Source organism: Podarcis erhardii, assembly GCF_964252035.2.
Source record: "Podarcis erhardii genome assembly, chromosome: 14".
Classification (NCBI taxonomy): Eukaryota; Metazoa; Chordata; class Lepidosauria; order Squamata; family Lacertidae; genus Podarcis; species Podarcis erhardii.
This window is the reverse complement of record NC_138503.1, coordinates 26,050,069-26,066,522: the sequence shown is the minus strand read 5'-3', so window position 1 is coordinate 26,066,522 and position 16,454 is coordinate 26,050,069. Positions and strand designations below refer to the sequence as shown.

The window sequence follows — 16,454 nt, the reverse complement described above, 5'->3', positions numbered from 1 at the left end:
CCACCTCCAAACCTTAACTAAACAGATCTTGTGTTAAGCTAATTCTCACCTGGTTTCCTCACTGGCCCAAATAGGACTAATTTAGCCAGCTAGCCCTGGTGATCATCTAATCTTTATTGGATGGATTTCCCCCCTAAATTGACTTTTGAATTCTGAATTTATTGTTATTCACATTTTATACTGTATTTTAGGCTGGTTTTTGTTGCATCAATTAAGTGTTTTAAATTTGTTGTTAGCCGTCCTGAGCCCGGTTTTTTGAACCGGGAGGGGTAGGGTATGAATAAAAATTTATTTATTTATTTATTTATTTATTTACCAAGATTCCTGGTTCAAACATAAAGCAGACAAAGCTGGCATTCCTTAAAAGTGAAAAAAGACTGCTATGACTGTGCTGGAAGAAGAAAGAAATGGGTGCGGGAGGCAAACGCTTTGTTCTGCATTGACTAGGCTTGACCGCATAATATTAAACCTCAGTTTACAGTTGCGTGCGAACGGGCCCAATCTCCATCCTTCGGTACAACTTCCAACCCTCCTGTGTTCCAACAGGTCCACGATATCTTCCATGTTTTTCCCCAAACCAATGAGGATGAGATAGAGTTCATCTTTGCCTCCGAGTGCAAAACAGGATTCCGCCACCTGTACAGAATCACAACCGTTTTAAAGGAGAGCCGGTACAAGCGCTCGAGTGGAGGACTCCCTGCTCCAAGTAACCAGCTTTGGCCATTTTTTGCTCCTAAGTTCAAATGAAATAGAATAAACTGCATCAGGTGGTTGAGGGAATTCAATTTCTTAGGAGATTTCTTTCAGGCTGGCATCCCAGCATTGCAGTGGCCCGTTAGGCTTGGATTGGGGCTGTAAGCATCCTGCACTTCCGAAAGTCAGCTTGCACCCCACTTTAAAATAAAAAATTAAGCTGCTAGTCCTTATGATTCTAAAGGTGAGTTTGAAGTATTGAAAGGAATCTCAGTAGCCCAAGAGGAAAGATGGAAAGTGCGGGTGCTTTGCTTTGTCTAGACCGGTACCCAACGTTTGTGGAATGCAGTGTGCAAACGAAGCAACAATTTTCATTTTCTCTCTGTAATCTAGACTGGAGAACTTGACAGCCGAAACTGACTGGCTTGCCTTGTGCTGGGCAGGCAAGGATCCAAACTTCGGCTTGTAAAGCCCAGATTTCCCTTGCAGGGAGTTGGACTAGAGGAATCTTGGAGTCCCTGCCAACTCTGCAATTCTTTGATTCCTTACCAGGCTTCTTGCATGTCAAGATCAGCAGAGGGGGCCCTCTGGGTTGTTCCGTCGCCCTCAGAAGTGTGTGGGGTGACAGCCCAGGAGAGGGTCTTGTAGCAGCCCCATAAGCAGCCTTTGCCTGCTGTTGGACTACACCTCCTATCAGCCCCTGCCACCGCACAGGCATTCCAATAATTTTGATACTGGTTTTTGCAGGTGATTTCCTGTGTCCCGTCAAAGAAGAGGTGCCAGTTACCAGTGGGGAATGGGAAGTTCTTGGCCGACACGGGTCCAACGTAAGACCCTTCAATTTTATTTTATTTTTAATCTGGTAAATGCGTTTGGGAATTTTAAGTATGTGCTTGACCTCTCCCCACCCCCAATAAGCAAGAGCTTAAACATGGGTTGGGGGGAACGCTGGTGGCGCTGTGGGTTAAACCACAGAGCCTAGGACTTGCCAATCAGAAGGTCGGCGGTTCGAATCCCCACAACGGGGTGAGCTCCCGTTGCTCGGTCTCTGCTCCTGCCAACCTAGCAGTTCGAAAGCACGTCAAAGTGCAAGTAGATAAGTAGTACCACTCCGGCGGGAAGGTAAATGGTGTTTCCATGTGCTGCTCTGGTTCGCCAGAAGTGGCTTAGTCATGCTGGCCACATGACCCGGAAGCTGTACGCCGGCTCCCTTGGCCAATAAAGTGAGATGAGCGCCGCAACCCCAGAGTCGGTCACTGGACCTAATGGTCAGGGGTCCCTTTACCTTTACCTAAACATGGGTTGAGCATCAAGCTAGTCTGATCAAGGGGGGAAACTTTAATGAAACCTCAGTGCCCACATAGTGCAAAACAGAACAGACAATGCAGTCAGGGATCTGTGTGGAATTATCATTTAGGTTCATTGTTGCCGTTGTCATTTATTTATCATGTTCCACATACATATCTTATGTAAAACGTTGAAAACCTAACAGTGTAGAAAATATAACAACTAAAAACAGTATGTGATGGGGGGTGGGTTGTTTTGTGTTTTTTGAACAGCAATGTAATGTGGACACCGATGGCAGCGACCAATTTGTCTGGTTAGGAAGGCTTGTCGGCAGAGAAATGTCTTCAATTGTTTCCAGAAACTGCAGAAAATTGGTGCCTGTCGTATCTTGACTCGGCAGCTATTACACAGAACAGAGGCAGCCACACTAAAAGCCCTCCTCCGAGTTAGCTGCACAGCAGATCTCTCCAATAGCAAACAAGAGAGCACAATTCCTACCTGCGACACGCCACCTTGCAGCTTGGTTCCATGGATCTGTGGCCCCTACAAAGCAACTGGGCATGAGGAAGCAGCCACAGGGGTTGTGCAACCCCACCACAGGCTCGGGAATCTGTACACAGCCCCTGTTTTCACGTCCTGTTAGGGACATGCCCACAGAAATAGAAATAATCATGCAATTGAAGTTGTGTAATGGGGGGAAAACAGGCATTGCAGCTCTTGGAATATCCATTCCTCCCCAGAGCAGAGGCATTGGTGTCCAAAGGGATCTTTCTGGAGATGGGAGCAAACAAGACATCGAAAGGGAGGGAAGTCGGCTAATTTCCCACAAAAACAGAAAACGAGAATAGCGTTTGTGTGTTTTCCTTCATATCTCAGGTTCTGCAGATGCTAGAAGCCTCTTTAAAAAAAGAAAGTTGGCAACGCGGGTCTCAATATTCATCCAGGGAGGGGTATACATCTTTTGAATGCTCTCCGCTAGTTGAAATCCAACATAGTTGGCATAGTTTGTGCTGAGATAGAACCCTTGTTCCTGATGTGCTAGTCCTCAGTTTGCAGGGATTTGCAGTCGGAAGTGGTATGTGCCCAGTATAGTCTGTCCTACCGCTTCATTCTCTGGCCAGCATCAAGATTCACCTGAGAGCTTTTTTCCTGAGCCAGGAGGCTGCAGTGGGGTGTAACCTCTTCCTTTAGGTAAACCTGGGTTTTTAATTAGCTTTCCACATAGACAGTTGAAATGAACTTAGAACTAAATCCAACCTGGGAATTGTTGATGGTACAAACTTGGGTCACTTCTGTGTTTTTGTGTGTGTGTGTTTGTTTTTTTATCAGATCCGGGTGGATGAAGCTAAAAAACTGGTATATTTTGAAGGTACAAAGGATTCCCCCTTGGAACATCACTTGTATGTTGTTAACTACGAGAACCCCGGGGAGATCAAGCGGCTGACAGAAGCTGGTTTCTCCTACGCCTGCTGTGTCAGTCAGGTATTTCACCTCCTTCGCTGTGGTTTTGTTCTGTGCTGAGTTCCTACATGAAGATAGCAGGAAGGAACTGTGCGCTGATGCACAACCCCGAATTTCATCACTTTACTCCTGCAATTTTATGGGTTAATTGGTTTGCAAACTGATTATTTCTGGAACCAATTAACATAGGCATGGGCACTAAACGTCTACGAGATTCCACAACATTTCTGGAGATGGCTTTTACGTTGGGTGGAAGCTCAAATATAAAATGGAAACTAACAGGGAAATGGTATAAAGCACCTTGTAATGGCAGCATAAACCTTGAGGGAAATTGCCTGGTAGGCCCAAGCTGGTTTTCAGAGGGGGTCACTTATTTCTCCTCCTGCCCTCTAGAACTGCGACATGGTGATTTGTAAATTCAGCAACCAGAGGAACCCGCATGAGGTGTCTCTCTACAAGCTGACCGGCCTCGAAGATGACATTTCCAACAGGTCCAAGGAATTCTGGGCTACCATTTTAGATTCCGCAGGTATTTCAGATACGGCGCCAGGCTTTTAAGAAGGTGAAAGGACATCTGTCCCTGAGCCTTGTTTCATCCTTGCCCTCATGCATCCTCTTCCTTTATTTGTCGGTTCGTTTCACGTGTGAAGCAATTCTTACAAAGCATCCTGAAGGAATTTTGCAGTGCTTCCTAGTGTGAGGAACCCACTTGAAAACTGGTGCGACTCCGTGAGGTGGAGGTGGGGAGCCTTTTCCATCCCAACGGCCATATTCCCTCATGGGCAGCCTTCAGCGGGCCACATGGCCCTGGTGTGCAGAGCAACAGATGCTACTATGGCCTCTGTCTGGTAGGCCAAGCCAGAGTCAGAGGTTTCTCCACACACACACACACCCCTCCACATTCCAGGCCAGGCAAAAGCATTTGAGGAGAGTGCCATGCAGGACTGGTTTTCTGGAGAGAGGAGGGTGGCCTAGGGAGGCTCCTGAGAGCTATGAGGCTTGGAGTGCCACTTCTGGCCCATGTGACTGGGGTTCCCCCTTTCCTGGTGAGAACCAGTGTGGTGTAGTGGTTAAGAGCAGTAGACTCGTAATCTGGGGAACCAGGTTTGCATCTCCGCTCCTCCACCTGCAGCTGCTGGGTGACCTTGGGCCAGTCACACTTCTTTGAAGTCTCTCAGCCTCACTCACCTCACAGAGTGTTTGTTGTGGGGGAGGAAGGGAAAGGAGAATGTTAGCCGCTTTGAGACTCCTTCGGGTAGTGATAAAGCGGGATATCAAATCCAAACTCTTCTGGTGTAAGGATTGTGGTTGTGCAGTCAGAATCTGATTTTATGCAGGGGTGTACAGACATAAACCTAAACGGCCTCGGCCCAGTACACCTGAAGGAGCGTCTCCACCACCATCATTCTGCCTGGACGCTGAGGTCCAGTGCCAAGGGCCTTCTGGCGGTTCCCTCACTGCGAGAAGCAAAGCTACAGGGAACCAGACAGAGGGCCTTCTCGGTAGTGGCACCTGCCCTGTGGAACGCCCTCCCATCAGATGTCAAAGAGATAAACAACTACCTGACATTTAGAAAACATCTGAAGGCAGCCCTGTTCAGGGAAGTTTTTAATGTGCGACAATTTGATGTATTTTTAATCTTTGTTGGAAGCCGCCCAGAGTGGCTGGGGAAACCAGCCAGATGGGCGGGGTACAAACAAACAAGCAAACAAACAAATAAAATATTATTTTAAAAAAAGATAAAGGAAGCAACGGATAGCAGTACAGTTTTGTAGCAGAGGGCAGAAACCTCCTTCTAGGCTTTGTCATGGGAAATACAGTCATACCATGGATCCTGAATGCCTTGCAAGTCGAACGTTTTGGCTCCCAAACACCGCAAAGCTGGAAGTGACTGTTCTGGTTTGTGAACGTTCTTTGGAAGCCGAACGTCCGACACGGCTTCCGATTGGCTGCAGGAGCTTCTCACAGCCAATCAGAAGCAGTACTTGGGTTTCCAAGGTACGACTGTACGGCACTCAAGACTGCTTATTATTATAACCGTTTCAGGTAAAGCACCTATTGGCTTGTACTTGTGACATCCTGGATGCCAGTAGGGACACCCACACCCATCTGAAGCTGTTTCTAAATACGTCTTGCTTTAAATTTGAGGCTTGTGGTTATTGAGATGGGTTGGACTGAAGGGTTTGGGAACCTGTGGATGTTCACAGTTAGGATACAATGGCCAACTCCGCTCTGCCATGCCAAACACAAACGACAGCTGCGCTTGCATCCTTGCAGGGCCTCTCCCAGATTACGTTCCGCCCGAGATCTTCTCTTTCAAGAGCTCCTCAGGGTTTTTGCTTTATGGGATGATCTACAAGCCCCACAATCTACAACTCGGGAAGAAGTACCCCACAGTACTCTTCATATATGGTGGCCCCCAGGTCAGTTGATAACATTGTTCCTGGAAGCTGTTAATTAAAAAGTGTTGTTTTTAACAGCCCCCGTGTGTGCACTGTAGACGTTTAATCTGCGCTTCCTTCCAGGTGCAACTTGTGAACAACCGGTTTAAAGGGGTCAAATACTTCCGCCTGAACACCCTAGCGTCCCTTGGTTATGTTGTGGTGGTGATTGACAACAGGGGATCTTGCCACCGCGGTCTGAAGTTCGAAGGTGCCTTTAAGTATAAGATGGTAAGTTGCTCAGTGGGTACAGAAGTCCTGACTCAGGTCTGAGTGCTGCGACCTTGCGTTTTTATTAAGAGATGAGATAATCTCATAGAATTCTGCCTTAGAGGCCTCATCCCTCCTTTCACAGTTGCATTTAGGCTCGGAAAAAGCATTGCGTTGGAGGTCATAGAAGGCTTTCCCCCCCAAGCCTAATTCTGATTTTTTTTTGGGGGGGGGAACAGCTAGGGAGTGTAAGGTTAACCCTTCCCTGTGCATGATGACACTTCCCCCTCCCCATTGTCCATGATGCCATTATTTTTCCAAGCCTAATATTATTTTTTGGGGGTGGGGGTGGTTTCTTCCAACAGGGACAAATTGAAATAAGTGACCAAGTGGAAGGTTTGCAGTACTTGGCTTCCCGATACGAATTCATCGACTTGGACCGGGTTGGCATTCATGGCTGGTCCTACGGGGGATACCTCTCCCTTATGGCCTTGTTGCAGAAGCCAGAGATCTTCAAGGTAGGATAATGTGCAACAAGACAGCCAGCTGTGTGTGTGTGTGTGTGTGTGTGTGTGTGTGTGTGTGTGTATTTGTGTATTTGTGTTGCGTGTTTCCATTTCCAGCTTTTGCAAGATGTCCTGTTCATTTGACAGTGCAAGTCTTGTTAGGATTGATTGTGCCATCTATAAATATAACACGTAAGAAGATGCTTTATGCTGAGCCAGACCCATTGGTCCATCTAGCTCAGTATTGTCAACACTGACTGGCAGCAGCTCTCCAGGGTTTCATGCAGGGAATCTTTCCCAGCCCTACCTGGAGACGCTACCAGGGATTGAACCTGGGACTTTCTGCAGGTGATCAACCCTTCTTCACCTATGGTCCTTCCCCCAAAGAATCCCATTTGCAAAGGGTCAAGTTTGTATGGAAAAGTTCACTTTCAGCCCCCAGTCAGGAGAAAACAAGTGCCTGCCTCATAAAATGAAAAAGTTGGTCATCTCTGCCCATGGTGACTGAAAGGTATTGGTACCACTATATAAAGTTGTATAAAACCTGGAACTGGATAACGTGAAAGGTGGTCTTTTATATATCCAGCGCATCTGCTCCAACAAATACCATCTCATCAGCTGGTCCATTCTGTACAATGTCGGAATACGGCATGGGTAGGCAAACTAAGGCCTGGGGGCCGGATCCGGTCCAATCGCCTTCTAAATCCAGCCTGCGGACAGTCCGGGAATCTGCGTGTTTTTCCATGAGTAGAATGTCTGCTTTTATTTAAAATCCATCTCTGGGTTATTTGTGGGGCATAGGAATTCGTTCATTTCCCCCCAAAAAATATAGTCCGGCCCCCCACAAGGTCTGAGGGATATAAGATATGTCAAATGAACCATGGAAAGAGAAGAAAGGATGTAAAATGTCTGTTTGAAATTGTAAAACAGAAAAATTAATAAAAATTATATTTAAAAAGGGGGGGGAAAGTCACATTACACAAAAGCTGCCATTGGGGTTTTCAACTTTTTCTTTTTACTGATAATTTCATTGTTTCATTCTTTTTGCAGACTGCTTTCATATTTCCACCCCCCCAAACAATCCAGCGTTATAAATGTATGTTTTATGAAATAAATGCATTAATGAGAATAACACAATGCTGACTATCTTCTTACCCAAAGGTCGCCATTGCTGGTGCCCCAGTCACCCTGTGGCTCTTCTACGATACAGGGTACACCGAGCGCTACATGGGTCACCCAGATAATAACGAACAGGGCTATTACCTCGGCTCTGTGGCTATGCAAGCGGATAAGTTTCCTTCAGAGTAAGTGTGTTCCTGCCCCCCTTCACCCCCAACTGTGCTAAATTCTGACCTAACGCTGCTGTTTCTTGCCTAATTAAATGCTTAAACGGTTGCGTGGTAGTAAAGAACCACTTAATAAACTTGAATGGGCATTTACATAATCACGGCCCATTACGAGTAATCTGCTTTTCTAGCCTTGTTGTCATTAAAGTATTAACTTTTGCCTCAAGAAATTGCAGGCGGACCTCCCCCTGCCTCAAATTACGCAATTAGCCCCAGTGCTAATTAAGTGCATTAATTAGACATACCACCCCAGTGGCTGGCTGTAGATCAGCCACAGTTGTTGTTAACAGGGCTTGAGAGGGAAGATTGTGTCTTCTATCCTAGAGTGGCCTTGTCAGCTCCTCCATACAGACACATACACCGTCTGCTTCTTCCGACTTAGGCTGGTATTCTGCCATCCATTCCCACCTTTTCTTATTGGCCTGGGGTTTAAATTCTGTGTTTAAATCTTCCGGGACGATGAATGGAGAGATGGGAGGCTGGAGGAAGTGTACAGTGGTACCTCGGGTTAAGTAAGTAATTCATTCTGGAGGTCCATTCTTAACCTGAAACTGTTCTTAACCTGAAGCACCACTTTAACTAATGGGGCCTCCTGCTGCCGCCGCGCCGCCAGAGCCCGATTTCTGTTCTTATCCTGAAGCAAAGTTCTTAACCTGAAGCACTATTTCTGGGTTAGCGGAGTGTGTAACCTGAAGCGTATGTAACCAAGGTACCACTGTATTGTTTTGGAGCCTTGGGATCAGCGATGAGGGTTTTCCAGAAAACTTAGAACACATTTCTGCTGTCCTAAATCAACGAGAGATCTGATTTCACACAGTCGTTTTGATTTGCTTTCGATTTGATTTGCTTCACAGAGGTTTACCCCATATTTTATTCTTGGCATTTGCGCCAAAAAGTGGTATATAAATAAACTAGAACAGGCATATTCTCTAGATATGGGAACCGTTAGCCCAATATCCGAAAGTAGTTAAATCGTTTTATTACAAGGGGGAAATCAGTTTAAGTGCATTTCAGCTGTGATCTTCTGTGCTGGGGTTGGCTGGCCTGTGGTCCTATAGTTGTTGCGGTTCCCCAACATCCCTGACCATTGGTCATGCTGGCTGCAGGAGCCATTGGGAGTTGGGGTGCAGCAACTGGAAGGCCACAAGTTCCCTATTCCTCCTATATGTATTTCCCTGGGAGTAAGTTCCATTGAACTTAATACGACTTATAAGCAGCCATTGATAGGATTGTGATATTCACATGGTTTAGATGACCTAGCTAATTCAAAACTTTGTTTGCAAATTATTTTGTTGGAATCCTAAACATGGATGAAGTGATTATTGTTTATGTATAGCGGACAGACTAAGAATGGGAAGTTCTTTAATCTCTGAATTGCATGTTTTCTATTTCCTCTTGAAAGTTCTTTTCTATCTCTTCTTCTTATCTCTCTCTTTTTGTCATGTTTTTATTTTACTTAGAATAATGTTGGACAAAAAGGATATTTGAGATTGTTTTGTATTTCTCTTTATAAACTCTAAAAAAACCACACTTTATTTTTTTAAAAAGGAATCCCAAACACGTCCGCTTAAAACTTCCCTTCAATTATTTAGATTTTAACTGGAGGGTTGAACGAAAAAACACTGGAAAAAGTTAACATAACCCATTTAGCAGGCCTAAAGGTCTTTCTGTGTCACTTCCTAGGGATAGTCAACTGAAAAAATAATTGCCACTCTGATTTTCAGATCCAGGTTTCAGTTGCCCAGTATGACTTGCGTTTGTGCATTTTGTTACTAATTGGTTTTATGAATCTCTCTCTATTTCTGAACAATTAAAATGGGCTGTGGGGAAAATAAAGCAGTGGGGGAAATTCCAACCCTGGGGGTCTGTTATTTCACGCTCCCCTTCCGGTATCAGCTACATAGGTATCTTCAGACAATACCAGGATTCGAAGAAATTCTAATTCAAACAATCTGAAGCTTTGCTTACTGTTTCTCCCCTCATCCTTTCAGACCCAACCGGTTGTTACTGTTGCATGGATTCCTCGATGAAAATGTTCATTTTGCACATACCAGCATCTTGCTTAGTTTTCTGGTCCGGGCTGCGAAGCCTTATGATCTACAGGTAAGATGCTCTAGGGCAGCCTTCACCAACCTGGTGCCCTCCCACCCATTTTGGACTACAACTCCCATCAGCCCCAGCCAAATACGAACATGCCTTTTGGTCACGTACACATCTCCTTTGCTTTTCCCTTCACAGTATAGCAAACAAACCAGGGAGTTTTCCATTAACTATGGTTTACTGTTTTGTCCCAACTGAGAAACCGTGGTTAGTACCTTCGGAACAAGCTAGGCTTCATATCCTAGCCTTCTCTGAACCTCTTAACCATGGGTAGCCGAACTAAGGCCCACGGGCCGGATCAGGCCCAATTGCCTTCTGGATCCAGCCCAATTGCCTTCTGGATCCAGCCTGCGGACGGTCTGGGAATTGCCGCGTGGATCGCCAGCACGCGCGTTCTTTCCCTCTTCCTCCCATGGCAGCGGCGGCTCCTCCCTCCCTCCCTCCTGGCTTCTCCCCGCCCTGCCTAGAGGAGGAAGGGGGCTGGGCTTTGTTGGTGCCAGCAGCAGCGCTCGAGCAGCTGCCATTTTAAGCAGTCCCTCTCCGGAGCCCTTTCGAGCGCCGCTCATCGTCCCTCCGCCAGCCCCTGCCGCTCGCAAGACACAGGTAAGCAACCACCGGGGCTCATGGTGCTCTTGCATCATTTCCCCCCCCCAAAAAAAATACAGTCCGGCCCCCCTCAAGGTCTGAGGGGCAGTGGAACGGCCCCCTGCTGAAAAAGTTTGCTGACCCCTGCTCTTAACCTTCGTTTCTGCTGCCCACCAACCGCTCCTGTCCCTCCTAGTTTTTTATAATTTTTATCAAAACAATTGAGGCTGGTTGTGGGGTGTGTGTGCCTACTTCTTGTTGTCTGTGCTTTATTGGGTTTTTGCGGGGTGTGTAGGTGTTTTGCTTGTTTTGTTATGATTCTGAGTATTGCAAAAAAAACCCAACAACTTTATTTTCTTAAATTACAAAACAGCAACCATAGCGTTAGAACAAAGCTTACCCTTCTGGACTTTCTGAATACGTGAGGTTACATTACCCCATTGCTTAGATCTCTTAAGCTGTTCTGTTTTTAGTTGTGTGGTAGTTACAGTTACCACATGCAATCACAGTAACAAAACAAAAAAAGGAATATCGTGGGAAAGGATTTTCCTCTTTAGCACTGTATGTAAGAAAACGATGCCAGTTCACCCCAAATGTGTCTTTTGGTTTAATTCCCTTGGCTATATTTAGTTTAGTAGTTGTTGTTTTTTTACCAGTGCTAATTGTGAGCCTTGCCAGTTTTTCTTCTCTTGAAATAGTTGCTTTGAGGTGCCAAGGGCAATTTCCAAATGTGCCCCCTGGCAAAGTTTGAGGGTTCCTGCTTCTTCCTCTATAAAAGCATTTTTTTTCTTTTAAAGTTTTTATTAAAGATTTTCTTGTGTAATAAAACCAACAAATTAACAAGGGAAAGTACATAGAGCGTCGCCACTTTCAATTCGTTGAGTCTTTCTTGCAGTTTGTTTACATTTGGTATAAAACACAATTGTTAAAGACATTGTGTGTTTGGGGGAAGAAGGAGGGAAGGAGGGAGAGATCGGTTGTGGGGTGGGGATAATGATATTTCGTTCTGTTGCATAATGTTTGTGCAGGGGTTTTGTGTCAGCATCACATCTGTAGGTCCTTTATTTATATATATATATTTATTTTTATTGGCATTGCAAGAGAATGGAGGGTCCAGAGCTTGGTTGGTTGTGTTTGGTTGGTTGCAGTATGTTTTGTTTGCAGGGGGGTGGCGGGCTGAGTGGGTCAGATGCTTTTGTGGGGGGATTTAGAAGACATCTGAAGGCAGCCCTGTTTAGGCAAGCTTTTATTGTTTGATGGAATACTATATTTTAATATTTTGCTGGAAGCCACCCAGAGTGGCTTGGGAAACCCAGCCAGATGGACAGGGTATTAATAATAATAATAATAATAATAATAATAATAATAATAATAATAATTAGCTGTTGTCGTGTTGTGCTGTATATGTGATAAGGGGGGCATTTAGAGAAGCATTTGTAAACCTCTTAACCAGGCTTCCTCAGACTCGGCCCACCAGCTGTTTTGAGACTACAATTCCCATCATCCCTGACCACTGGTCCTGCTAGCTAGGGATCATGGGAGTTGTAGGCCAAAAACATTCAGAAAGATACCTAGCAACGCAAGACACAAAAGCGATAATATCACTGCAACAATAATGCAGTGATAGAATTTAAAACCAGTAAAGCAGTAGTATAAAAGCATATTAAAAATAAGAATTCACACAGTGAAGGCAGGGCCAAAGAAAGCCTGGGCAAAAAGATAAAGGCCTTACAAGACGTCTGAAGCAGCAGATTATGTGAATACCTCAAGAAAGAAGGAAAATTGACTCCTTTCCCCCCCTTTCTTTAGATCTATCCACAAGAGCGGCACAGTATCAGGGTCCCTGAGTCTGGAGAACACTATGAACTGCACCTCCTGTATTATCTCCAGGAGAATCTGGGTTCACACATGGCCGTGCTGAAGGCAGAGCACTGATGACACCCCCCCTCCCTCCTGCCCACCCTTCCAGGAACTCTCAGCACAGACAAATACAGCTGCTTAACCAAACGCCTCGGAAAGGGGCGTCATGTTGTTGGTGCCTGCTTCCCACACAGATCAGTCGACACGTCCTCGGCCTTGCTTCGTTTTATTTCTCCTTATTTTTTTAAAAAAGTCAACCCGGTGCCATACAAGGAGACGACGCTGTACAGCAAATGAATACTTTTAAATGTAAATAAAGTCAACATCTGTGCTACTTGGCAGTCCAGAGGGTTTTTTTCTCTTTTAAGGGTGGTTCATGCACTCCAGAGTAAGTGGGCTTACCCAAAACTTTATACCCATGGGTAAGCAAACTAGAATGATTCTAGATTCTAGAATGAGCAGCAACTGAACTCTTCTTGTCAAGTGCTGCATTTGCACAGTTATTATTACTATTTGGGTTGCTTTGGCTCTTTTCCTATTCCTCCCCAGTTTCTTTGCTCTTTAAAATACAGTAGCTTTGGATGTTCTGTCCACGTAATACAGTGGTACCTCAGGTTACATACGCTTCAGGTTACACACGCTTCAGATTACAGACTCCGCTAACCCAGAAATAGTACCTCGGGTTAAGAACTTTGCTTCAGGATGAGAACAGAAATTGTGCTCCGGTGGCGAGGCAGCAGCTGGAGGCCCCATTAGCTGCAGTGGTGCTTCAGAGTAAGAACAGTTTCAGGTTTAAGAACGGACCTCCGGAACGAATTAAGTACTTAACCCGAGGTACCACTGTATGAACACTTTTATGGGTGGCTAATGATGGGGTGGTCAGTTGAGAGCTTTGTTGGCTTTGAGGAAGAAGCCCATTTGGTAGGAGAAGCTGTACAGTGGTACCTCAGGTTAAGAACTTATTTCTGGGTTAGCGGTACTATTTCTGGGTTAGCGGAGTCTGTAACCTGAAGCGTCTGTTACCTGAAGCGTCTGTAACCCAAGGTACCACTGTATTTTATAAATGGACTCGCTTTGCCGTAGCTTAGTGGCAGAACACCCAAAAGAGCTCAGGTTGAATCCCCAGCTTGGGAAGTAAGCTTGGGAGAGGCCCCTGCCTGAAACCCTGCCAGTCAGTGCTGACATTACTGAGCTTGATGTGCCAACTTAGTGTAAGGCAGCTTCCGATGTCCCTATGAGCCACCCATTTCAAAGGGGCAAGCTGTCATCCTTCAGGCCCAGGGACCATTGCAGAGCACGATTTTTCATTGGCGGCCACCAACCTAAGAGCTGATAGGAAGATTTCCTGATCTTTAAAAGTGAGGTTCTCTTGAGCGCTGCAGGTGCAGACTATAAGCAGCTTCAAAGGTCAGCGCTTTGTGTTCCCAAAGCCCCCTGAGATTCCGTGAGCTGTTTATCTCCTTGCCGCACCTTCCTTCAACAGCTGACCAGAGAGGGGGGGGTCTCTTCAGCTGCAAATGCAGGTTCTGCATTTTCAGCTCAAGCGGTGAAGGTTGTACTAAGGTAACTCGAGCATTTTGGCTTGGAACACCCGCCCACACATACACCTAAGCTCCTGTTCGCTTGGCTAACGAAAACTCGGCAAATTCACCCTGTGTCCCTGTACATGCGTCCCCACCCCCACCCTGTCAAGGATATCTCGATGCCTTGTTCACTTTGTTCTGCACCGGTAAGTAGACGTTCGGGTTTTCAGTTTCAGAACACACCGTCCTGCTGTTTCGAAACACCTGGCTCACAGTAACCAGGCTGCGCATCTCCGGTGTCGCATCTGTACATCAATGTTCCTGATTATGCAAAGAGGAAGCGTCTAGTTAGCTTGTGTTTTCCTTCCTTTTGGAATCATACTGAACAGCCTGGTAGCCTTTCCTAAGAAGGTCTCGCCACCTCCCTCTGAAAATTAAGCTCTACTTATTGTATTTTTTGCTCTATAAGACGCTCCAGACCACAAGGCACACCTAGTTTTTGGAGGAGGAAAACAAGAAAAAAAATATTCTGAATCTCAGAAGCCAGTGAAAGCAGCAATCCCTCTTGCTGTTCTGGCTTCTGTGATTCACTCCATAAGACGCACACACATTTCCCCTTACTTTTTAGGAGGGAAAAAGTGAGCCTTATAGAGCAAAAAATACGGTAATTTATCGGTCCCTCTACAAACTGGGAGGGGTAGCTAATACGTCACCAAACAAAATCAGGATTCAAGAGGACCTTAACAGGTTGGAGAACTGTGTCCAAAAATGAATTTCAGTAGGGGCAAATGACAGGTTTTTCACTTAGGCAGGAAGAACCAGCTGCACAAATATGAGGTGGGGGACACCTGGCTTGACAGCAGTCTATGTAAAAAAAGATCTAGGTGTCGGAGTAGACCGCAAGCTAAACATGAATCAATTCAATGCAATTCTAGGCTGCATCAACAAACGTAGTGTCCAAATCAAGGGAAATAATAATACCACTCTATTCTGCCTTGGTCAGACCACACCTGGAGTACTGTGTCCCGTTGTACGCAGAGGAGAGCAACCAAGATGATAAAGGGTCTGGTAACCAAGCCTCATGAAGAACAGTTGAGGGAGTTGGGTATGTTCAGCCTGGAGAAGAGGAAGACTGAAAGTTGACATGAGAGCTATTTTTGAATGTCTGACGTGTTGCAACATGGAAGATGGAACACGCTTGTTTTCTCCTGCTCCAGAGGGTGGGGCTCGAACCAATTAATTCAAATGGCAATAAGGTAAAAGGTAAAGGACCCCATGACGGTTAAGTCCAATCAAAGGCGACTATGGGGTTGTGGCGCTCTGCTGATCTTGCTTTCAGGCCGAGGGAGCTGGCATTTGTCCACAGACAGCTTTCCGGGTCATGTGGCCAGCATGACTAAACCGCTTCTGGTGCAACAGGACACCGTGACAAAAGCCAGAGTGCACAGAAATGTTTACCTTCCTGCCACAGTGCTGCCTATTTATCTACTTGCACTGGCATTCTTTCAAACTGCTAGGTTCGCAGGACCTGGGACAGAGTAATGAGAGCACTCTTCATCGTGGGGATTTGAACTGCTGACCTGATTGGCAAGCCCAAGAGGCTCAGTGGTTCAGACCACAGTGCCAAACATTAGGACTATCTTCCTGATGGTAGGTATTGTTGGATAGTGAAACAGACTACCTTTGAAGGTGGCCAATTCTCCTTCATAGGAAGTTTTTAAAGAGAGGTTGGAGGGCCATCTGTGATTCTTTAGCTGTGATTCCTGCATTGCAGGGGGCTGGACTAGATGACCTTTGGGATCCCTTCCAGCCCTACAACTCAGTGAATACCCACCTACCCCAGAAAATGCATCCCAGCCAATGTCCTTATTTAACTTTTATTTCCTAGTGACTGGGTTGTATCCACTGTAGTGCTAAGTTTTAGTCACTTAGTGGCATAGTTGCTCTGCTAGTAAAATATTTGTTGCCTATTGGGATCAAGCACTCTTCTCAGCACCTGCTAAAGACATTCTTGCTTAGACAAGCCTACAGAGACGCTTGTAAAGTTGAGGTAATTTTAATCTCCTTTAGTATTTTAACTATTGTATGAGTTACAGATAGGTAGCCGTGTTGGTCTGCCATAGTCAAAACAAAATAAAAAAATTCCTTCCAGTAGCACCTTAAAGACCAACTAAGCATGCACACGAAAGCTCATACCTAAAACTAACTTAGTTGGTCTTTAAGGTGCTACTGGAAGGAATTTTTTTATTTTGTTTTAACTATTGTATGAGTTAAAGTATGGTTGTGATTCTTCTTCTTCTTGATTTTGTGGTTTTATCTTTTTGTAAACTGCTTTGAGGTGTTTTTTTGTTTTTTTAACCATCAAGAGGTGTATAAATTTAATGAAATAATAAATAATAATAAGGTGCACAAGCATGTAGCTGGTGATTTTATTTTTTTGCA

General features: G+C 45.4%; 1 protein-coding gene across 3 annotated transcripts in view; it reads left to right on the top strand.

The window, feature by feature from the left end:
* Positions 1 to 12,823, top strand: part of DPP8 (dipeptidyl peptidase 8) — a 28,731-nt gene extending 15,908 nt beyond the window's left edge. For all 3 annotated transcript variants that reach the window (XM_081838842.1, XM_081838843.1, XM_081838841.1), the window contains 10 exons: positions 547 to 706; positions 1,441 to 1,520; positions 3,310 to 3,462; positions 3,835 to 3,970; positions 5,719 to 5,864; positions 5,967 to 6,113; positions 6,458 to 6,610; positions 7,760 to 7,902; positions 9,936 to 10,047; positions 12,439 to 12,823. In XM_081838842.1, coding sequence (XP_081694968.1) covers positions 547 to 706; positions 1,441 to 1,520; positions 3,310 to 3,462; positions 3,835 to 3,970; positions 5,719 to 5,864; positions 5,967 to 6,113; positions 6,458 to 6,610; positions 7,760 to 7,902; positions 9,936 to 10,047; positions 12,439 to 12,564 — 1,356 coding nt within the window. In that variant the 3' untranslated portion in view covers positions 12,565 to 12,823. The remainder of the gene's footprint in view (positions 1 to 546; positions 707 to 1,440; positions 1,521 to 3,309; positions 3,463 to 3,834; positions 3,971 to 5,718; positions 5,865 to 5,966; positions 6,114 to 6,457; positions 6,611 to 7,759; positions 7,903 to 9,935; positions 10,048 to 12,438) is intronic.
* Positions 12,824 to 16,454: the final 3,631 nt, after the last annotated feature.